The sequence below is a fragment of the Megalobrama amblycephala genome, linkage group LG3 (assembly GCF_018812025.1).
Source record: "Megalobrama amblycephala isolate DHTTF-2021 linkage group LG3, ASM1881202v1, whole genome shotgun sequence".
NCBI classification, from domain to species: Eukaryota; Metazoa; Chordata; class Actinopteri; order Cypriniformes; family Xenocyprididae; genus Megalobrama; species Megalobrama amblycephala.
The window spans coordinates 37807932-37831921 of record NC_063046.1 but is presented as its reverse complement, the minus strand read 5'-3'; the positions used below and the strand labels follow the sequence as shown (position 1 = coordinate 37831921).

The following is a 23990-nucleotide window of genomic DNA, read 5'->3' as shown; positions in this document are numbered from 1 at the left end:
AATCATTGTATATTCAGTGAAGGCTATGCAGTGTTTGTATGTTTGTTTGTTTGTTTTACATTTGATTACATCTCTAGTATTAGATAGACCTACCTGAAAAATGTCTTGGTTACAAATGTTACCCTGGTTCCCTGAGAAAGGGAATAAGACACTGCATCCTATGACGCTTTGGGGAATGCTCCAGCATCCTGGGATGCAGTGAGAGTTCCCATTTGAAAGGGAACATAAATCACTCTTCTTACATTTGTATCTTTGTTTTATTGATAACTAATATTCAGAAATATTATTAATTTAACTGCACTGACTTTATCCAATTATTTTAGCTTTATTTATAGTTTAACATTCCAGTTAATAACTTTAGTGTTTATTTCAATTTATTGCCAAGGCAACTTTTCTAATTTTCATTTAGTTATATTTTACATTATATTTTATTTCAGTTTTTTTGTAATTAACAGAAATGTTTTTAATAGTTTCAGTCATAGTTTTAATTAACAATAATAACTCTGTTTTGTCGTTTGTCCATCCTTAGTTCCGGAAAAGCCTCGTCTCATGGTGAGTCCGACAAACATGGGCACAGCGCTCCTGCAGTGGCACCCGCCGCCCAACACCTATGGCCCACTGCAAGGCTACCGCCTCAGATTCGGCCGTAAGGATGTTGAGCCGCTAACGGTAATCGAGTTCTCAGAGCGTGAGAACCACTACACCACCAAAGAGATCCACAAGGGGGCGTCCTACACGTTCCGCCTCTCTGCCCGCAATAAGGTGGGATTCGGAGAGGAGACGGTGAAGGAGATCACAACATCCGAGGACACACCGTCTGGTTACCCGCAAGGCATCATAGCCGAAAGTAGCACAACGACCACCATGCAAGTCAGCTGGCAGCCGGTGGCATTAGCCGAGCGCAATGGAGCCATTATCAAATACGCTCTTCAATACAAAGACATCAACAGCCCTCGCAGTCCCTCAGAACTGTTCATCACAGCACCCGAGTCCACTGTCACGCTGGACGGCCTTAAAGCAGACACGACTTACGATATTAAAATGTGTGCCTTCACCAGTAAGGGCCCCGGTCCTTACAGTCCTAGCGTCCAGTTCAGAACGCAACCCGTCAACCAAGGTAGGGGGCTCAAAACACCCTCTCGGCCCACGTTTGCCCTCTTCTACAACGTTTGAGAAAGAGTGTGGTTCTCAGGACCAAATCGAATATGAAAATGCCCCTAGCATAGTTAGCTCATGTCAAATAGCATCCTACGGAGAGTCAATGGTAAGCCACAAGGTAAGGTTCTAGTTCTGGACTAGTCCTCATGAGGTAGCAGGCGAAATTCTTTGCAGGTAAGGCTGTTGATGACTAGCTGCCTTCCTAAAAGGTGGTGAGAGAACTGCTCCGGCTCCGTGTCTAATTTATCTGCCCCAACTTTCTTTTAGCAGTGTTTGCAAAAAATTTCCATGTGAGAGCTGCCATGAAGACCTCAGTGCTGCTGACGTGGGAAATTCCCGAAAACTACAACCCTGCGCAGCCCTTTACGGTAAGAGAATCGGAGGAACATTTAACCTGCAAATGCAGTCTGGATAACAATACAAAGTGGCTTGAAAATCAGTGAAGTTACAATTTTTTACATAGTATATTTTAAAGAGTATGCTAAAGTGTACATCTTTTTCAAAAGAGACCTTCTAAGGCTTGTTTTCTGAATGATGGATATGGTATTTTCATAATGTTGCCTCTCTCTAGCGCAGCCTTTGCATCCCTTAAAATGCTATCATATTAAAACTTGCATAACATTTGATGTTTGGTTAACATTTGGAGCAACACTGGTTTCTTCCAGATCTTATACGATAATGGTCAAAGTGTGGAGGTGGATGGGAAGCTGACGCAGAAGCTCATCACCAACCTTCAGCCGGAGACTCAGTATTCATTCCTGCTCACCAACCGTGGGAACAGCGCCGGAGGTCTGCAGCACCGTGTCTCCACCATGACAGCGCCTGACATACTTCGCACCAAACCGTACCTGATCGGCAAGACCAATTCGGATGGCATGGTCACGGTTGAGCTGCCGACGGTGCAGACAGCAGAGAAAGTGAAGTGAGTACGATTTCTTGTGTTTGGTTTTATTGAGAGAAGCACCATGGGCTTTGCAGACTGACCTATCTAGTTGATCATTTCATTCCCTCTCCATTCGCCTTTTAATCTTTTCCACATTTGTTTGTGCCCTGGGTTGTCATGAAGTTGGTATTAACATTTTAAAATCCTGACGGTACTTGTTTTTCTACAGTACCATTATAACCGATTTTACCGAACATTTATGCACTATGGCATGTAGGTTGAACCCAATCAGATTATCAGAGCAAATCAGTAGTTTTAAAACTCTCTGTGAGACGTAATTTCACAAACAGTGGGAGTGATTCGGCAGTACCGCTCTTATTCACGCAAATGCTTTTAAACCTTTCAGGCGCAACACAAGAGTGTCTGTGAATGTCGTGTCTGTGTAACACACACACGACTCGTGTGCACAGAAAGACGCACGCCAGTATCGAGTTCTCTTTCGTGCTTGAACAAACACACATAATTATGCCAAAATGCCCGTTTTGTTGAGTATCCTCATAAGAGCAGTCTTAAGTGAAGCCTATATATGCATGGCCTGGAGACCAATTTTCACTGCTCTTACATTCCATCAGTAAGAGCAAAATGTGTGAAGGTCAAATTAGCTGAGCAATAGCACAGCTTTACATAAAATATTACAATCCACACAGCTTAATGGGAGACATATGTATCAGAGTTCAAAAGAAGACAAATTGTTGCTGCCTAAATCACTGCAGAATTAAATGCGCACCTCGACTGTCCTGTGTCCACCAAGTTCTAAGACTTCTCTTCTCATGCTAATCACATACAGTGTCTTACATTAAGAGTTTGCCCATTGTAGTAGCTGCCATTTTGGCGAAGAGCTGAAACGTTTGTTGATTTATCTCCTGTGAGCTTCTATTAAAGTCTCTTTTAGAGTGCATACCTTCTTTGTATTCTCAGTAGCTGCCATTTTGAAATGTACTGTATTTTGGTTTTTGCTACTCCTCTTTTAAATTTTGTCCAGTTATCACCAAACTTGGTTTAGATGACCATTAGACTAAGCTGTGTAGGGCTTACCAGACAGAATTTTGATTTTCAACTCTGTTCAAAAGTTACAATAACGGCCCTATCATACACCCGGCGCAATGCGGCACCAGGCGCAACGCAAGTGTTTTTTGCTAGTTTCAGCCCGACGCAGTTATCATTTTCACGTCCTGTGCCACGTTGTTTAAATAGCAAATGCATTTGCACCCATTTCTGAAAACGAGGTGTGTTGCGCCGATCCGATACTCAATATCAGTATTGGCTCCGATACTGCCATTTTTGCAGGTTCAGGTATCAGTCAGATGAGACAGATCCAAATCCGATATTGTGCTTATACTATTCTGTTATTGTTAAGCCCCACAAAAGGCACAAGAACATTATAAAGCACCATAAAGTTTCCATGGACTATATTCCAAGACTTCTGAAGCTATTCCATAGATTAATGTGAGGTACAGATGAATATTGAAGTGGTTAAATTCAAGCTCACATAAACGCTTCCCTCCACTGCGGCTGTCAGTCATTCTCCATTCATTCAAACTGCGTGTCGTGTTCAGTTATGACAGTCAACGCGATGAAACTCTCTCCAAGATGATTCAGTATTATTATTATAATTGGTCTGTAGATGAAGGTCTATGGTTTTCCAATACATGACTTTATCTTGCTGTTTATTGCTGTTTCTAAATCATGTTACATTCTACTGGGTGTCTGTTCGATCACAACATTGAAGTAGAGAGCAGAGCGCTATGAATTGTTCTTCACATGCTCAGTAACTGAAATTTAAAACTGTTAAAAGAAAAGGCTCAATAAACTATTGCATACATATTATCCACTACACATCAATACCTCTACCCTTTGTGCTTTGAAATTTTCAGTGCATTTGAAAATTTGAAAATTTGAATTTCATTTTTAATGTGACTCTATGTTGCTTCAAAATCATTCTTTTGTAATAAAGTATTCTTTCTTTCTTTCTTTCTTTCTTTCTTTCTTTCTTAAGCATGCAAAAAATATTTTGTGTTCTCAGCATCAGAACAAACATGTTCTGTATGTGGTGCATCATGCTAAGTAACAGGATTTCAGATCACAAGGTTTAGGGTTTGAATCTTGCTTGCTGCTACATCTTTGTAACTTATTATTATACCATATACATTCTATTTCTCTCATTTGTGTCTGTTCGGCTTTGTATGCTACTTACTGTTATAGGTTGTTTTGGTTCTTGGCCCCACATTGCTGCTTGCAGCTATATTTATTTCTAATTAATATATAGGTAAAGTAAATCTAAATGTAATTGCAGCATTTGTTGTGCATGTTGTTGAAAGTAATTAATTCCATGTAATTACAATTAATGTGGACTGAAGTATTTACAGTAGCGGATGACTTTTGTTTGGATGTTTTGATGGCAGATGCCATGAAATATCATGAAACATCATCAGCCAGAGATCGACTAAGCGAGTGTATTACCTTCATCTGATATTGCATTTAGTTTTCAGGTCAATATTATATTTATAATTAAAATTAGTTTGAATGTCTGCTTAGGAAAGCAATATTTTTGTCTTAGTATCCTTAATATCCTAGTAACAGTTGAAGGGGATTTCCCAGTACAGCACTAGTCAGTGCATTTGTTGGTTGCATCTTATAAGGTGTTTTTTAAAGTAAAAATAATGTCCTTGTTTACAACCTTGTTTTAGCCCCTTTCAATATAAGACCTTGTCCACACTAATACATTTTCGTATTAGTGTTCTTAGCAATCTCTCTGTTTTTGCCTTCCGTCCACACTGAGATGGCATTTTTGTCAAGTCAAGGAAAACTGAGCTTTTTGAAAAGTGGATAAATTTGAAAACACCATTTTCATGTTGTAGTATGGATGATAAAAACGGAGGTATATGAAAATGATGATGCATGTTTAATGTAACGCATATTGTACACATAGATATCTATACTTTTATTGGCATTGTTGTGCCTGCTATTTACATTAACAGTATTGCTCAAGATAAATGCTCCTTTTTAGAATGGACGCATCAGTGAGTGATGTGTTATGATGCTAATAAAATTAGAACTTTTTTTATTAAATCTGCTCTCTATTCATCATCTCATAAGCTAGAATGTTTTACGCATGTGCCGTAAGGTGATTTAAGCGGTTTAAGCAACTTTTGGAAAATGCTTGAAAATGTTAGTGTGGATGAGGAGCTTTTTAAATGAAAACTCTATTTTTTCAAATGTCTCCGGATTAATGTAGACATAGCCTAAAAGTCATTGCTACTGACTCACTCATAAAGAAAGTCTTTGCTGCCATCTAATGGCGTAATAATGTAACTTTCACTTAAGTCGAAATCACAATCACTAACAGACCCTTTCTCAATACCAAATATGGCATATTATTTAAATAAAATATTATTTATTGAAAAATAATATTTAAATGAACAATAATAGCCATTATAAAAGTGTAAGTAGTTTGTATAATAGGAAATAAACACAAGCAAACAATTTAGTACAAAAACAGCTAGAGGTAAATTTACATAGAACTGGCTGTTCTCAGTGGGTACATGAGCGCTGAACGGCTGCTGACAGCCTGGTGCTCTAATCTCCGAAAATGTCTAAACAAATTTTCAAATAGGCACTATGTTTATATGTAAAGTGAATATTTAAGGGCTAAACAGCTTCATTTTCTCAAAAACTCTTAAAACTACATTCTGTGACACAATAACAGTTGTATTTTTGTATTTTTAAAATTATAGTGGGTTTCCTCCTCTGCCATTGATGCTCACTGTGAGAAATGCTGCCAGTATAGATCCGGCAGAAACAAGCAGAGTGATATAAATAATGAAACAACTTCCATGTGATATTAGTAGAATATCGCATAATTGGAAAAGGCTCTTAGCCAATCAGATTCAAGAACCAGTATTAACTGTTTATATGGAAAATATGGAAAATAGCAACTTATTTTTCTTTAAAATATCTGTGTTTCAGTTTCTTTGGAGAAAGAAAGTTATACAGGTTTGGAATGAGATAAAATTGTGTACAAGTTTTTTTTTTTTTTTTAGTAAACTGGCCATCATCTCTACCAGAGAGACCCTCATTAGTGTGTCTGAAGCACCAGCCTCGAAGTGAAACCAGACTAAAGTGAGGGGAAGTTGGCAGGTTATTGATGTGTTTACCGAGGGTTTCTCTCTTTCGTCAAACATGTCGTTAATCCAGTGTCATCCGAAGTGGATTGGAAAGTCCAGATTGATTGGAGCTAATCTTGATGGATGTCCTAACACCTTTGCCAGCGGCCGAATCTTGACCACTGAGACACTCATAGACACTTTTTCTTGCTCTCTCTGTAGGGGATACTACATTGTGGTGGTACCGCTGAAGAAACAACGACCTGGAAAATTCATCAAACTCTGGGACAATCCGGATGAGATGAATCTGGAAGAGGTATCAGACACCTTACACATAAACATTAAAGTCACTGCGTCAATAAATTAGGCCCATTTTAGAAACATTATTGATCATGGCAGCAGCCCATGTAAGGACATCAGTCCCAACACAACTACAAGCAGCTGATTTGAAAAGAAAGCCGTGAGACCTCACAGTTCTACCAGATCCCTTCATATGCAAATCAGTTCCTGCCCGCTAATGGAGATAGGAACAAAAGACGTTCTCCTCTGAAGGGCAGGACGAACGGGCGAGAGATAGAGCCGAAAAATATTATTTTTAGCCAGAGTAAATATTTGAAAGGCTTTTATGTGGCGAGGCACAAGACGGCGAGTGCTTTCCCCAGAATTGTGCCAGTAGAACTGCCAACCGCGTCACATACTCTGAGCTGCAGCTTGGGAAGGGATGGCACCATGCAGGGATCTCCTTTCTGACTGGCTGACAGCTGGACCCGCCCCTCCCCCCACCAGCTGGCCTGAGGTGGTTCTGCAAACCTGGTTACGATGAAGCTGATAGTTCTGTTAATAAAGAAAACACACTGTCAGCATTGCAACTACCATCATCAAATATATATATATATATATATATATATATATATATATATATATATATATATATATATATGTGTATGTATAAATTGAGTGTGTGCGTATATATATATATATATATATATATATATATATATATATATATATATATCACACTCACACTCAATTTATTTTACTGTCAATATTTGAAGTCGCCTGTTCAAAGTGGCTCAAGGGCAGAAGAACTGAAGCAGTTTTGACAGCTTGAACAGGATTGATAGAAAGCTTTATCAGAGCAGCCCTCCATCTCACAGCAAATGCCTGCGGACACACACACACACACACACACACACACAAGTTGGGTTTTCATGTTTTATGGGGATGTGCATAGACATAATGATTTTCATACTGTAAAGTGTAGGGGAATTTTACACCCAATGAACAGATATGATGAACGAAGACCCGGAGTCAGAGTTTAAAAAATAAATTTAAGAAAATTTTACTGAAGAATAGTTAAGCTTCAACACTCACAAGGTGTTTGGAAGCCGCTCTGCATACATTTACATTTCCACAACAATTACAGTATACTCTAACAGAGTCCACTACCTAGAGAACTGCGCAGAATGGATTTTTCAGTCCCGCTCCCGCCCGCAACATTCATGTTTTGTCCCGTGATAAAAGTAGCCTATATAGATTTTTGTCAAGTACATCCATGAAATGTAGGCCTACATGAAATATTAAGTTGTGTCACCACAACATCCCAGCATAAACGATCCCCATAAAACATGTGTTATTAAAGCATCAACATTCACAAACCACAGTTAGTTTGAACCGAAAAGCAAGCTGCTGCGTGCATGGTTTGGTATGGCAGAATGCGTGCAAAGAATGCTTCCTTTATAATGACAAAAGCTGACATCTCAGTTCATCGCAATCCCACAAAGCTTTGTTATAACACAATTAAAATATTAACAATGAATCTTTCATAATGTTTACACTTTGTGTGTTATAATAGCCCAATAGGATTCGTGAGTGCACAAATTTCAGCAAACATTTTACAAACATTCTAGTGAATGAAGATGGAAAAGTAAAATAAATGTTTAACATACATTGAAAAAGTCATTCAAATAATTTAATATTTAGAAGGATAAATATTAATTAATAACTTGATTATAAATCACTCAAAAGATATATTGAAGCGGAAGTGGATTCCAGAATCCACCCCCTTCAAAAGTTACTGTAAAGATTTTACAAACCCGATTCCAAAAAAGTTGGGACACTGTACAAATTGTGAATAAAAAAGGAATGCAATAATTTACAAATCTCATAAACTTATATTTTATTCATATATTATTCATTTATAGAATATAGATAACATATAAAATGTTGAAAGTGAAACATTTTGAAATGTCATGCCAAATATTGGCTCATTTTGGATTTCATGAGAGCTACACATTCCAAAAAAGTTGGGACAGGTAGCAATAAGAGGCCGGAAAAGTTAGATGTACATATAAGGAACAGCTGGAGGACCAATTTGCAACTTATTAGGTCAATTGGCAACATGATTGGGTATAAAAAAGAGCCTCTCAGAGTGGCAGTGTCTCTCAGAAGTCAAGATGGGCAGAGGATCACCAATTCCTCCAATGCTGCGGTGAAAAATAGTGGAGCAATATCAGAAAGGAGTTTCTCAGAGAAAAATTGCAAAGAGTTTGAAGTTATCATCATCTACAGTGCATAATATCATCCAAAGATTCAGAGAATCTGGAACAATCTCTGTGCGTAAGGGTCAAGGCCGGAAAACCATACTGGATGCCCGTGATCTTCGGGCCCTTAGACGGCACTGCATCACATACAGGAATGCTACTGTAATGGAAATCACAACATGGGCTCAGGAATACTTCCAGAAAACATTGTCGGTGAACACAATCCACCGTGCCATTCGGCGTTGTCGGCGAAAACTCTGTAGATCAAAAAAGAAGCCATATCTAAACATGATCCAGAAGCCCAGGAGTTTTCTTTGGGCCAAGGCTCATTTAAAATGGACTGTGGCAAAGTGGAAAACTGTTCTGTGGTCAGACGAATCAAAATTTGAAGTTCTTTTTGGAAAACTGGGACGCCATGTCATCCGGACTAAAGAGGACAAGGACAAACCAAGTTGTTATCAGTGCTCAGTTCAGAAGCCTGGATCTCTAATGGTATGGGGTTGCATGAGTGCGTGTGGCATGGGCAGCTTACACATCTGGAAAGGCATCATCAATGCTGAAAGGTATATCCAAGTTCTAGAACAACATATGCTCCCATCCAGACGTCGTCTCTTTCAGGGAAGACCTTGCATTTTCCAACATGACAATGCCAGACCACATACTGCATCAATTACAACATCATGGCTACGTAGAAGAAGGATCCGGGTATTGAAATGGCCAGCCTGCAGTCCAGATCTTTCACCCATAGAAAACATTTGGCGCATCATAAAGAGGAATATGCGACAAAGAAGACCTAAGATAGCTGAGCAACTAGAAGCCTCTATTAGACAAGAATGGGACAACATTCTTATTCCTGAACTTGAGCAACTTGTCTCCTCAGTCCCCAGACATTTGCAGACTGTTATAAAAAGAAGAGGGGATGCCACACAGTGGTAAACATGGCCTTGTCCCAACTTTTTGAGATGTATTGATGCCATGAAATTTAAAATCAACTTATTTTTCCCTTAAAATTATACATTTTCTCTGTTTAAACATTTGATATCCCATCTATGTTGTAATAAAATATTGAAATTTGAAACTTCCACATCATTGCATTCTGTTTTTATTCACAATTTGTACAGTGTCCCAACGGGTTTGTATACTGTAAAGTGTTACTACAAAACTAATAAAACTGACTAAAGCACATAACAAAATTGCTAAAACTGAAAAAAGCTAATGTAAATAAATAAATAATAAAATACTATAATTTTATATAAATAATACTAAAATATCACTGGACTGTTCACAGTCAGACAAAATTCAGCGCTGATTAAAACTGAACTGATGAAAAATTTGTCTCTGTTTCTTTTATAGCTGTTGCGAGAAATCAACCGAACGAGTCGTGCTCTTCGGTTCCGCAGGCAGGTGGAGCTGAAGCCATACATCGCCGCGTATTTCCACGAACTGCCGACGGAGTTCACACTGGGCGATGCCAAGACGTATGGAGACTTCGAGAACAAGCAGCTGCTGAATGGACAGGAGTATGTGTTCTTCGTGCTGGCTGTACTGGAGATCTCAGACAACGTGAGTCTCATTCTCCGCTTTCTTTTGGTCTTATGTTAGAAAATAAAAAAAAATAAAAAAAATAATTATTTTAACAAAGAATTAAAGGAAACGCACACCTTATGATTGTGCAAGTTAAGGAAAAATACTTTGTAAAGAAGAATATATTATAAAAATAACTTATAAGTCAGTGTGCAGTTATATTCTTCATTTAAAATATTTTGGTAACACATTACATTAAGGTTTCATTTGTTAACATTACTTAACTATATCAGTTAACATGAACTAACAATAAAAATATAGTTCTAAAGCATTTATTAATCTTAGTTCATGTTAATTTCAATATTCACTAATACAAAAGTTGCATCTGTTAATATTATTTGATGAACCTCAGTTAACATGAACTAACAATGAACCGTTGTATTTTTATTAAAGTATATTAACAGAGGTACATACTGTAAGAAATGTATTGCTCATTGTTCGTTAATGTTAGTTAATGCATTAACTAATGTTGATTAATGGAACCATATTGTAAAATGTTACCAATATGCTAATATCCATAAAACAAGATGCAGTTATATGAGAAGCAAAACTGTGAATATATCTAATTTTTCGGTAACACTTTAGTATTGGGAACATATATTCACTATTAACTATGACTTTCCCTCAATAAACTCCTAAATTACTGCTTATTAATAGTTAGTAAGGTAGTTGGTAGTAGGTAAGTGTAGGTATTGGGTAGAATTAAGAATGTAGAATAAGTTCATGCAGAATAAGGCATTAATATGTGTTTAATAAGTAATAATAAACAGCCAATATTCTAGTAACATACATGCTAATAAGCAACTAGTTAAAAGACTCTAAAATAAAGTGTTACCAATTTTTCTTAGCCATTTTTCTGAACATAATCCACACTAAACTGAACTGTTTATGCTTAATATATATTCTCTAAACACCAGGCTTATTATCGTACACATTTTTCTTCTCAACTAAATGTATCTTGTTTTAAGGATGTATAAATATTTAGCCAAAATACTGATGAATAAAAGTGCTTTACTGCTTGCTTGGGGCCAAATCTCCTTTGTCTTGTGTCCAAACGATCGCTGGCATTGGTGTCAGTCACGTGATGCAGTCAGAGTGAGAAAACCAGGCTGAACTCTATCAGCACACAGCCTGCTGGGAATAAGAGCGGCATGTCTGTCTCTCTCCGGCTGTCTGTGTGTCTCTCACAGGGAAAGCCCTGAAGAGCTGTCAGCGGCGGGACTGTGAGATAAACGCCTTCTCTTTAATAGCAGCAGAGTCTTATCAACTGCACTGCAGAGAGACAGACACACATACAGACAGACAGACAGAGGAATGATTAGCTCTGTGAAAGCAGTGAGACGGGGAGACAGTAGAACTAGACGCAGTGACCAAACCACTCTGTATTTTCACTTTCCTCCATGTTTCTTTGTCAGTCTCGTGTATAAATTGGATAAAGCAGTTATGCACAAATAGAAATAAAGAAAGTAATTAAAACAAATTAACGCTTTTATTCAACAAGGATGCATTGAATTGATCAAAAGTGACAATAAAGACATTTATGTTGTTACAAAATTTTCTATTGATAAAAGAATCCTGACAATTATAATGGTTTCCACAAAAATATTAATTAACACAACTGTTTTTGATAATATTGATAATAAAAAGTAATGTTCCTTGAGCAGCAAATCATCATATTATCACTATTTCATTATGTGACACTGAAGACTGGAGTAATGATGCTAAAAATTCAACTTTACATTTTACAATATACAGTATTCACATTTTACTGTACATTTGATCAAATAAATGCAGCCTTGGTGAGCAGAAGAGACTTATGCCAGTATATATTAAATATTTCTGAATATAATGCCTGAGAAACGTGTGTGTGTGTGTGTGTGATGCGTCTAATGTCTCTGTTTATCTGCTTGTGCTGATGATTTGAGAGTAAATTAGATGCTAATCACTGAATGTAGTTCGTAACTCACATCACTGAACACATCGCAACTCACACTGATGAATATTACATTAATCAGAGTCATAACAGGATTTCAGACCTCTGACAGTGTTTTTATATAATCGTATTTATATAGTTCCGTTTAATTGTTTCCGTTAATTGTTTCCAGCGCATCCAGGCTGTTTGACTGTGTACTTGAATAATAATATGTTGCCATTGATTGCAATGAAGCTGCTTTAAAGAAACATACCAGAAACCTATCCATACGTAATTACAATTATATGTACGGTTTATGTGAGAGTAATGTGAGAAATAATGTGAGAATAATTCATTCATTCACCTAGAAAAGCAGTTTCACCTCCAAGGAATGATTTAGGCACTTTACAGATCAAATAACAAACTCTTTTGTTCTGCTGAATAATTCATGTAAGTGCTTTAACAAGACTACAAGCTTCATATTTCTCCTTATGAACTTTACACAGTTATTGAACTGAACTGAATTGAGCTGAATAATGACACTTTTCAAGCTAATAGAAATGTTCCAAGAATGTTTTGCTTACATTCCCATTAAGTTATAAAAATGTTTTTCTGAATGTTATCCGAATATTCAAAATATCCATTTTTTTTCTTAATGTGAACATTAAGGGAACATTCCATTTTTATCATTTTCAAACATTATGGAAACGTTACATTTGAATGTTCTCTGAACGTTCTGAAACAAAAAGTAACATTTAAAAAATGTCCAACTAAAACATTTCTGTTAAAAAATGAACATGTATGTCCATGAACATGTAAATTAAATTTTTGTGCTAACTTTTTGAGAACATTACTAAAGACCAGATAACTTTGAACAAATGGTCTGTTAACATTACTGGAAGAACGTTTATTCATAATTTGAGGAAACCTTGCCAAAATATAGCTGAAGTTCTGAGAATGTTTCCTGGTATTGTCTTTTCAAAGCTGCTTTACAGCCGAATTTGCCACAGATTTGATGAAGTTTGCACTGTGGATTCTGTTATTTTCCTGTCTATTGCTGTGAAGCTGCTTTGAAACTATTTGTATTGTATAAAGCACTTTCGAAATAAAGACTTGGCTTGAGTTCGAAACCCTCTGCTACTCTCGTCCCATAGATGCCCATTGTAAGTGCGTAACTTTAAATAATATTTCTGCTCTTTTTACAAGCTGAGGGACATGTCACGATTGTTTTCTGTGGTAATCGACAGCAAACCAATGGTTTTCATTTAATTTAGAGAGTATTTGGTGTGAACGTGTGAATTCAGGGTTTCTTGAATTTGCGATTCAGAAGTCACTGTCATTGTTCTGGGTTTTCTTTCAGATGTTGTATGCGGCGAGTCCATACTCTGATCCAGTGGTGTTTGCTGATATCGACCCACAGCCCATAATCGATGAGGAGGAGGGTCTGATCTGGGTCGTGGGGCCCGTGCTGGCCGTCATCTTCATCATCTGTATTGTCATTGCCATCCTGCTGTACAAGAGGTAGAAACCGTGGAGAAACACACACTCTCAATAATCTTTGCACATCATTTGACTTATAATGTGACATATTTCTCAGTGAAACAGTAAAAATAAGAAAGCATGGTGAGATGATTGGAAGTTGGTTAACATTATTATTATTATTATTATTATTATTATCATCATTATTATTATTATCATTATTTAATGATTCAATTCCGAGTTATTAAGGGTGAAAGATTATGAATGCAAGCTTGTCATTGGAATACATTTACTGAAGAATTATTCACAATAAGAGCTGAAAATTGGGCTCAGAAAGTCATTTGGATTTGGATTGTTGACTTTAAGCCATTGTGTGTGTGTTTATGTGTTTTTATGCATTGTAAGTATCTTCAATAATCTGTGGCCCTCATTTGAATATAGACTGATCTGATCATCTGCTGTAAATTACAGTCAGGCATTGAGTTGAACATCTATTGTGATGAGGTCCTTCATATATCCAGGGTTATTTGATGTCTTCTGATGGCAGATTTATTTGTTAATCACAGAATCAATGTCACGGGCCCATGCACACATCTCATAGTGTAATATTACAATGTCAACAACACAACACACTCGCTGCCCATGATGCACCAATTCAATCCAAACAAACAGTTTCACATGAACAATTCCTGCTGTCAAGACAGTACAAAGTGAGTTGAAAAACCTGTAAATATCAGGGGATTAAAACAGTTTTTTCAGCCAGGCTTGGAAAAGTCATTATATTATATTATATTATATTTGTAACAAGGGAACCATCAGGCAGGCAAAGGAACAGGCTGGAAGCGATTCCACCTGTAGCAAAGTTTAGTAGCAAACAATCCACAAAATAAACAAGCATCGGGTAGCCAGAGCAAACTAGGAAACACCGGACAGGAACAAGATATAGCGAAAAACAACAACTGACAACCCAACTAGAGAAGCACAAGGGTATAAATACACAAAGGGAAACAAGGTTAACAAGATAACAAGGGGTGTGGCTAATAGGCAACACCTGGGGAAAACTAATCAACAAGAAAGACTACAAAGAACTACAAATAATGGCACAGCACAGGAAATAATAAGTCCTCACACAAGACACAGGAACACAGGCTGGGATCATGACAATATTATATTATTATTACATCAATCATATATGTATATGATATGATGGTATAATATATATAAAATTGTGATGCCTAGATGACTGGGTCAGAGCATCTCCAAAAATGGAGCTCTTGTGGGGTGTTCCCAGTCTGCAGTGGTCAATATCTATCAAAAATGGTCCAAGGAAGGAACAGTGGTGAACCGGTGACAGGGTCATGAGCAGCCAAGGCTCATTTATGCACGTGAGGAGCGAAGGCTGGCCCGTGTGGTCCGATCTAACAGACAAGCTACTGTAGCTCAAATTGCTCAAGGAGTTAATGCTGGTTCTGATAGAAAAGTGTCAGAATACACAGTGCATCACATTTTATTGCGTATGGGGCTGCATAGCCGCAGACCAGTCAAGGTGCCCATGCTGGCCCCTGTCCACTGCTGAAAGCACCAACGCACCAGCACATGAGCATCATAACTGGACCACGGAGCAATGAAAGAAGGTGGTCTGGCCTGATGAATCACGTTTTCTTTTATGGCACATGGATGGCCGGGTGCGTGTGTGTCGCTTACCTGGGAAACACATGACACCAGGATGCACTATGGGAAGAAAGCAAGCTGGCGGCAATTTTTTTGCTGAGGGGAAATGTTCTGCTGGGAAACCTTGGGTCCTGCCATCCATGTGGATGTTATTTTGACACGTACCACCTACCTAAGCATTGTTGCAGACCATGTACACCCTTCCATGGAAACGGTTTCCATTTCCTGGTGGCTGTGGCCTCTTTCAGCAGGATAATGCACCTTGCCACAAAGCAAAAATGGTTCAGGAATGGTTTGAGGAGCACAACAACGAGTTTGAGGTGTTAACTTGGCCTCCAAATTCCCCAGATCGCAATCCAATGAAGTCGGAAATCCAATCCATGGAGGCCGCACCTCGCAACTTACAGGACATAATGGTTTTTCTGCTAACATCTTGGTGCCAGATACCACAGCACACCTTCAGGGGTCTAGTGGAGTCCATGCCTTGACGGGTCAGGGCTGTTTTGGCAGCAAAAGTGGGACCAACACAATATTAGGAAGGTGGTCATAATGTTATGCCTGATCAGTGATATATATATATATATATATATATATATATATATATATATATATATATATATATATATATATATATGTGTGTGTATATATTATTATTTTTTTATTTTATTTTTTTTCCAAGAAATTAACACTTTACTTTAGCAAGAACATTAAAATGATCAAAAGTGACAGTGAAGACATTTATAATATTACAAAAAAATATATATTTCAAATAAATGCTGTGATTTCAACTCATTCCATTTATCAATGAATATTTATAAAAGTATTGTGTTCTCCAGAAAAAAAAAGAAAAAGAAAAAAAAAAAAAAATCAGCATATTGGAATAATTTCGCAAGGATCATGTGACACTGAAGACAGGAGTCATGATGCTACATTAAAAATCTTACTGACCCCAAACTATTGAACAGTAGTGTATATTCATTATTCATTTTATAAATTAGTTTTGCTCATCAGATAGATCAGGGCTTCTCAAACTATTTTGAACTAAGAGCCTCTTTCGTGACCCAAAGTCCTGTTGGCACAATTCAAAAAACAAAATTAAATGAGAAACAAGACTATGTGAGATAAAGACTTTTTTTCTCACACCAGATTTAGTTAGGATCAGTGGCACAGAGGATGTATGTCTTACCACAACGTATCCGATGAAAATGAACAAATGCAAAACCCCTCTGAATATCAGCAGAACTGATGAGGAGTTCTGTGTTTGTCTTGCATACTAACCTCTGTTCTCCCCTCCTGCCGCTTTCACTGGAGCAGTCAACCTGACAGGTAAGAGCATTAGAAAAGCTGTACCTGAGACACATGCAGTGGTCATGGCACAGTCGAGTGCACTGAACACTAGGACGCGTCTCATTTCAATTTTGATCAAAAGCGTATTTGCTTGACCACTTGCAGTGCTGCTTTGACAGTCCAAGCACAGTTCATTTTGTCTTTAAGTATATACATATATTTTTTTTTATTATTATTTTTTATTTATTTTTTTTCCAGGAAAAGGGCAGAGTCAGAGGCAAGGAAAGGCAGTCTGCCCAGTGGTAAAGAAATGCCTTCCCATCACCCCACCGACCCCGTAGAGTTACGCCGTCTGAACTTTCAGACTCCAGGTAACTGCTGCTTAACACAAACACAAATCAAACACAAACCATAAACCAACTCCTCTAGTTTGAAACATAGTGTCCTAGGAAGCTTTAACAAAAAGTTTTGATTCCTACTATTTTTCCTGGAACTGAAGTATAAAATAGAAAGTGAAGTAATATGTGTATATATATATGTCTTGAATATATATATATCTTGAATCTTGAATCATGAGGAGCATGATAGTCCAGAGCAGTGCTTCCCAACCCTGGTACCCACAATTCAATTTTGGATGCCTCCCTTATCTGACATGCTTATTTAAGGATTGAGTGTCTCTAACAATTAACAAGCTAATGAGTTATTTTTGATTAGTGAGACTAACAAAATGTGCAGTTTTGGGGAACTCCAGGATCAAGGTTGGGAACCACTGGTCTAAAACACATTAGCTCTGTTTCAAAACATAGTGAGCTGCCTACCTAGGCAGCATTTTGGATGATGTCACTGGTTCAGTCCAGACTTGAAAGCTGCTCAAAAGGCCTGCAGTAATGCATGTGTTGCTTCACTAAAATTGCAGCATTGCATTTCACCAAAATGTATGGGAGCATTGCATTTCGCCTTTACAGAATGCATTGCGACAAGCTGAAAAAAATGAGAGAATACACGGTCTGTTTTACCTGATATTTCTGTATGTCTCTAGCTTATCAGCAAGATAATATCTAATTGTGTGGTGCTGCATATGTAGAATACATCAAATCAGTAGACAACAAGGCAGCTCACAGGTTTTGGGAGCAGAGATACTGTCTCGGTTATGTTGGTGTCACATTGGTCAGCTTGTTGGCGCCTCAGTGTCATTCAGAAACACAGTCTTAAATGAATCTGTGGACACAAACAGAGTAGAAAGGTCAAAGCTGTTCTCTTGTTTTGCTCAGCATATTAAAGGTGTAATGCGAGGGTCTGTTAGCCATATGGAGCCAAGAATAGAGAGCAGACCTCTCGAGGAACCAGGCTGAGTGCTCACAAACGCACAGAACAGGTGGCTTTAGGACAGACAAAAGGGCAGGAAATCCCTCTGGACTCAGGAATTGCAGCTTTACAGCTGACCCAAGAACTCCTCGCAACACATTCATAGCAGCTCAGTTTACCTGAAGAGCAATGCCTGTCGCTAACTGAAGCCAGCGTAAGAAGACCATGGAGATATATATTCAATATAACCTCTGTTGGTGATTGTATATTCTGTTGGTGAAACAAGACACACATACACACACATGTAGGCAGGCCATTGTGCTTGAAATCAGTGGAGTGTGAACGAGTCGTAGAGGAATCTGGGAATTGTTGAGCGGGCTGCTCCCTCCTGACCTTGGTGAACAAGGTGAAGTGCACTCGGTTCTAAACCAGCCAGCCGTGAAGACCTATAGATTTATTTTCTGAGGGGCAGAACAGCGGTGACAACAGTTGCTCCATTAGTTTCTCAGAGGAGAACCTAGTGCCAGTGAGACTAGCTCTAAACACACTGAACTGAGTCCATCTGTCTGTCTGTCAGAAACAGCTGGACTGCAAGAGCAAGACATATGGACTGGAGGGAAACAGTTCACCTTTTGGATAAAAACAGCTTAGACCAGCATTTGCTGATGTTAGCTTGCTAACAAGCTTTTTTCCACTAGTCAGGCTGGTCTGTTTTGATGGTTTTAAAGGGGCTTGGGAGACCAACCAGCCAACCCCAAAAACTCAGTTCCCAACACAATTCATAATAGCTCACAAGGAATTTTTACTAATTTTCTTCAATCAGATTTCCTCAATCCAATTATAAATGGATTATTTGGGTGGATGTAAGCATAGCTAGTGAGTTTATTCTGAGGATTGTCATTTGTTGCTAATCAAAACCCTTAAAAGCTCCATTGGTTATTGTATATTCTGTGGGGGAATCAAGGCACACACATGCACAAGGCACATACATGCACACATCGTGTTTGAAAGGACATAAACATGACTGATGAATGCGGGAAGTGTTGCAAGGTCAACATCTTGATGAACATCTGTTAGGGTCAGCCTGTGTTTAGCTGGTCTTTGATTTAGGACCATTCAGTGCTCTTGGGCTCATCAACAGGGTTAGACTAGCTAAAGTGAGACCAGTCAACCACATCAAGCTGGTTCAAGCTTGGTTTTCTTCTTGAACAATTCATCAAGTGCCATATAAAAAGTTGTTAACAATCCAAAATCATTAACTTGATTCCCATCCATGTACCGCAGCCGGTGTTCAGTTTGATATTCATCTACGACACAAACATGGCAAGACTCATACAGTATTCACGTGCGGGGTTTGCATTGCAACATGGTTTCAAGAGCGATGTTCCATGCACTCAATCCTCTCAGCAGCTCTTTATTAGTGGACTCATGCCCCTCTTTCACAAACAGCCTCTTAGAGAAGGTTTGCATCCTCCATTTTCCCCTCAGGCAGCCTAACGCAGGCTCTCGACAGCTGAAGATCCCTCTCTTCAGTGAGAATGGCCTCTGCATTAGCCCTCCTCTCTTCAAACCCTTGATGCCATCGTGCGGTCACCCCCTCCCCCCCATCTCAATTTTCATCTTGAGGGTGCTTGATGTCGCTCCGACGCGTTTCTCCGAATGGCAGTTTCATTGTCACCGCGGCTGGTAATGGGTCTTGAGAGGCGGTGGATGGCAGCTCTCTCCTGCTGCCTCCATTAGCTAATGCCCTCTTCTATCAGCCCAGAGATGAAAGAACCGCAGCGCCACGTCCAAGCGTACGGACTCTTTTTCTGTGGCACGCAGGCTGTTGTTATGCAAACCGGTTATCAGAGAGCAGCTTCTGCTCCTCGACTATTCAAAAGCATCCTCTGCAGTGCAAACACAAACTCTTATTCTCACTGACACGCGCTTTCGTTACTGAAGAGAACAACAAACATGCGCATGATAAACGTGCACGCCATCTTCTTTCTCCTTGTTACATTTGTTTGTTTGTTTTGACATTTTTTTTTTTTTCTTTTTCTTGGTTCCTCTTCCGAACTTGTTATCCTCATTTCCGCATGCTTGTCGTATGTTAGCCATTGGCATGCGTGAATTTGTTTTTACTAACAAACAAACTTAGAGATAAAGTTGAAGCGTTGTTTGCGAACTGTCTATTGTCATTTCAGACTGTGTTTCTACTGCCTCTTTTTAGTTCTGATAGTGACCGATCACCACATTTGCTTGTTTTAACGTCAGCTAGTATGATTTATCCCCGTCCCCTTTTCCTTTGCAGGTTCAGCCACATCGGTTTACCCCAGTAACCTCCATTTGTCAAGTTAGTCGTTCTTGTTTCTACATATGCCACTGTGTCTGTTCATTTCCTACAATTGCTCTCTTGATTGTCTCATTTATTTATGCGTTCATCACCTCACACCGCTTTGCCTCACGCCAGCGCAGGAGGCGGGGTTTGATATGTCGCATCCTTTAGACTCATGGCCGGCTCAAACTTTAATATCCAGCCCCTAATGTTCTTCTCTATTTCATCTTTTCACCATGTTAACGTTTGCGGACGAATAACATTCTTCTCTACATTAGGAATGCTCTGTGCGGCTTTTGTGTCCATTTTCTTCAAGCATGTGGCTGCTTCGTCCAATCATACAGGCCAAATAAAAACCTCACATTCTCCATCCTCTATAACGCTCATCTCTCGGTGTGCACCCAGATTCACTAGCACTTACATCAGGACTCTTTGTTTGTCTTCTGTCTGCAGGGATGGCCAGTCACCCTCCCATTCCGGTCATGGAGCTGGCTGATCATATCGAGCGCCTGAAAGCAAATGACAACTTGAAGTTTTCGCAGGAATATGAGGTAATCATCAGCTTTTGTATTACTTTCTACAGGGAAAAAAAGCTGTTTTTGTTCTCAACCTTTTTGATTCCAAGGCCACCCATTATCAAAGATAATATTTCTGGTATTTTCTGCTGTAATGGTAAAGTTTTCAGACTTTTCTTTATTTACAGGAACTACACTATTAAAATAAAGCTTCATAAAAAAAATAAATAAAAAAAAAATGTCTTTCTTTTTTTCTTTCTTTCTTTTTTTTTTTTGCAGTGATGACAGAAGAACCATTTTTGGTTCCCTGAAGAACCTTTCAGTCAACAATTTTAATAATCTAAAGAACTTTTCCCATTTTTAAGAACCTTTTTGCACTGGAAAGGATGTTAAAGGTTCTTCATGAAACCATTTCATTTTTAAGAGCGTAGGAGTGGTAATATAATAAAATAATAAATAAAATATGTATATATTTTTTAGATAATTCCATAGGTTGCAATAGCTTCTCATTTTATTACCAACTAATTTACATGACTTTTTTAATCCTTTGTGATTACAGTTTATATACACACACACACACATTTATTTATTTATTTATTTATTTATTTATTTTTTATGAGGGGTGGGGGGTGGGTAAGTACCCTGTTACAAGGGTACTTGTGAAGGGTACTTACAAGGGTACTTGTGAACTTAAGTATAAGTATTGTACAGTGTTTCTTTTACTCTTTACTTAAAATATTACCATTTATAGACATGGTTTTTAATGTATTTGTGGTCTGAGATGTGGGAACGGTGAAGAGAGAGAGGGCAAACAGTTTGCATTTTTGCTCAGTATTGCTGTCTAATCAGCCAATATTCTCTTAAATTGCCTGCATAGCACTTCATCTTTTATAACATGAGATTTTGACCAATTGTTAATTTTGGTAAAATGTTGCAACAATAAGTTAAAAATACAGTTTTAGACATATAAGGTAATGATTATTTAGGATATAAAATCCCTAAAAGTAACTACAAATGAGCAAATATCTTTAAAAAAAAAATTTCTGTGCGGAGCATGCCCCTGCCCCACACAATGTTCTCATCTTTTTTTTTTTCCCTTACCTGTTTGCATCCCTGATATATATACTGTATATAACAAACTGTATGTATATATTTGCCCACAAATAGCTGTTTCTATGATAACATATGTTAGAACCCTGATTCTAAAAAGTAGCAGTTGTTAAAGAGATAGTTCACCTAAAAATTAAAAAAATGGCATTTTGGACTCATGTTGTCCCAAAACTGTATGAGTTTCTTTCTTCTGATGAACACAAAAGAATATATTTTAAAGAATGTTTGTAACCAGACAGTTGGTGGTAGCCATTGACTTTTTGTATTTTTTTTTTACTACTATGGAAGTCAATGGCTACCATCGACTGGTAACATTTTTTGTGAACTATCCCTTTAAGTTAAAATAAGAAATATGATGCAAGTTTACATCTTAATGTTTATCTGTTATATTTAATTTTCAACCTTGTTTTGACTTATTTTAAACCATTTAAGCCATCTTGTGGCCACCATGGAGGTGTGGTGAGGCCCATTAGTTGAAAACCACTGGATAAAAAGCTTCTGTTTAGCATTGTTCTAATGGTAATGAAAATGATATTATCAGCATAATTTGAAAATGAACATGAATTTGAGAATGTCTGAGTATTTTGTGTGTGTAGTTTTATTAACAGAAGCAACTACATGAACAAAAACAGATGATCATGTTCTCAAGCATGATTTTGTTTGTTTGTTTTGCAGTATTCAAAAAAAAAAAAAAAAAAAGTAATATTTGAATCCCAGATTTATTTGAGATTATTTGAAATGTTATTATTTGAAAGGCTTCAAAACAACAAATTGAATGATTTTCAACATTATTATTGGTAGTTTTAAGGTCAAGCATTGCTGTCACTGTTACTCACACTGATTTGATAAGAAACGCCCTAGCAACGCTCTGGAAAGCGTTCCTGCACACCATGTGTTGTGTGCAGGTGTAGCATTCAGATGGACCACCACTATTTGGTTTTGACCTGATGAACGTTCGGCGCTCAAAAACACGATCGTATCGGTCACGCTCACAGCTCCCCGCCAACCACAATGAAACATTTCCCATCCGTATCTCCCGCCGCCTATCAGCTGTCATTTAACGTGCCAGCATAGGAAAGGTCAGGTAGGATGTTTCTCGGTGTAATCTTGTTATCTAGTTGGGAGAGACATGTCATTGAGATCACAGGGCCAAAACATTATACTCTGTTTTTTTTCCTGATGGGTTGTTATTTGAGCAGAGCAGGGCTGTGAGAGCGAGGGTTCGTCACTCTTTTCAGGCCCCTCAGTCTGCGGTTACTGAGCATGAGGTCAGACGTGGAGCTCCGCCAAGACGACTGCCAGAGCTGAGCTAAAACACACGGGATTGTCATTCTGGGGTGGTTTTGCATGGGCACGGAAAGTAATTTCAGCAGCACAATGAAGCGGGCAAGTTCACAAGCAATGTTTCAAAAGATCTGGGCAGAATGACGCGGCTTAACTGGAGATTTGTCATCTTTAGTGACGCTTTATGGTGCAGCGCGGCGACTCGCCCTGGCAGAAAAATAGCACCACTGTCAATTTACGGTTTTTCATATTGGGCCCCGTTTGCTTATTGTAGAGGTTACACAAACAAGCACGAGCACTTTACTGCTAAAACAGCAGCGTTCTCCACTTCTCTCAACAGCCAAACTCAGACTGCGAATGTGAAATATCTGCTTTGACTATTGACAATCTCAGAGCGTTTATCGTTTTGCTATTTTGGAGTGTAATTTGTCCAAGTGGGGCTGCGATTTGTTTGCAGTCGTCTGCTCTCGTTTGAAAGGGCACATCAGTGGACAAAAGCGCCGTTTGAAAGGGAGCACATCTCTGTGTGATCCTTTAAAATCTATTCAAGGCATGAAGACATTACTTTCCCCTCTACGCTTACGGGACCAATTTTCATTCATTCAACGCTCCTCTGAAAACTGTAATTTGAAATTTGTCAACGCGGAGAGCTGGCTCGCAGGCAGATGCGTATCATCTTTTCATTTTCAAAAGACACTGCGGAGACTGAATAATTTCATTATTAAAGTAAATGGGAAAAAATTGCAAACTGCACATAAGACTGACGCTGAGGTCATATT

At 38.3% G+C, this 23990-nt stretch overlaps 1 protein-coding gene across 49 annotated transcripts in view; it reads left to right on the top strand.

The window, feature by feature from the left end:
- Positions 1-23990, top strand: part of LOC125263978 (receptor-type tyrosine-protein phosphatase delta) — a 600442-nt gene that overhangs the window by 544169 nt on the left and 32283 nt on the right. For 15 of the 49 annotated variants that reach the window (XM_048183181.1, XM_048183182.1, XM_048183193.1 and 12 more), the window contains 10 exons: positions 530-1117; positions 1426-1526; positions 1824-2080; positions 6427-6520; positions 10101-10310; positions 13604-13764; positions 16705-16719; positions 16939-17051; positions 20279-20320; positions 20756-20853. In XM_048183181.1, coding sequence (XP_048039138.1) covers positions 530-1117; positions 1426-1526; positions 1824-2080; positions 6427-6520; positions 10101-10310; positions 13604-13764; positions 16705-16719; positions 16939-17051; positions 20279-20320; positions 20756-20853 — 1679 coding nt within the window. The remainder of the gene's footprint in view (positions 1-529; positions 1118-1425; positions 1527-1823; positions 2081-6426; positions 6521-10100; positions 10311-13603; positions 13765-16704; positions 16720-16938; positions 17052-20278; positions 20321-20755; positions 20854-23990) is intronic. The other 34 variants (XM_048183220.1, XM_048183229.1, XM_048183228.1 and 31 more) reach the window with 17 other exon arrangements.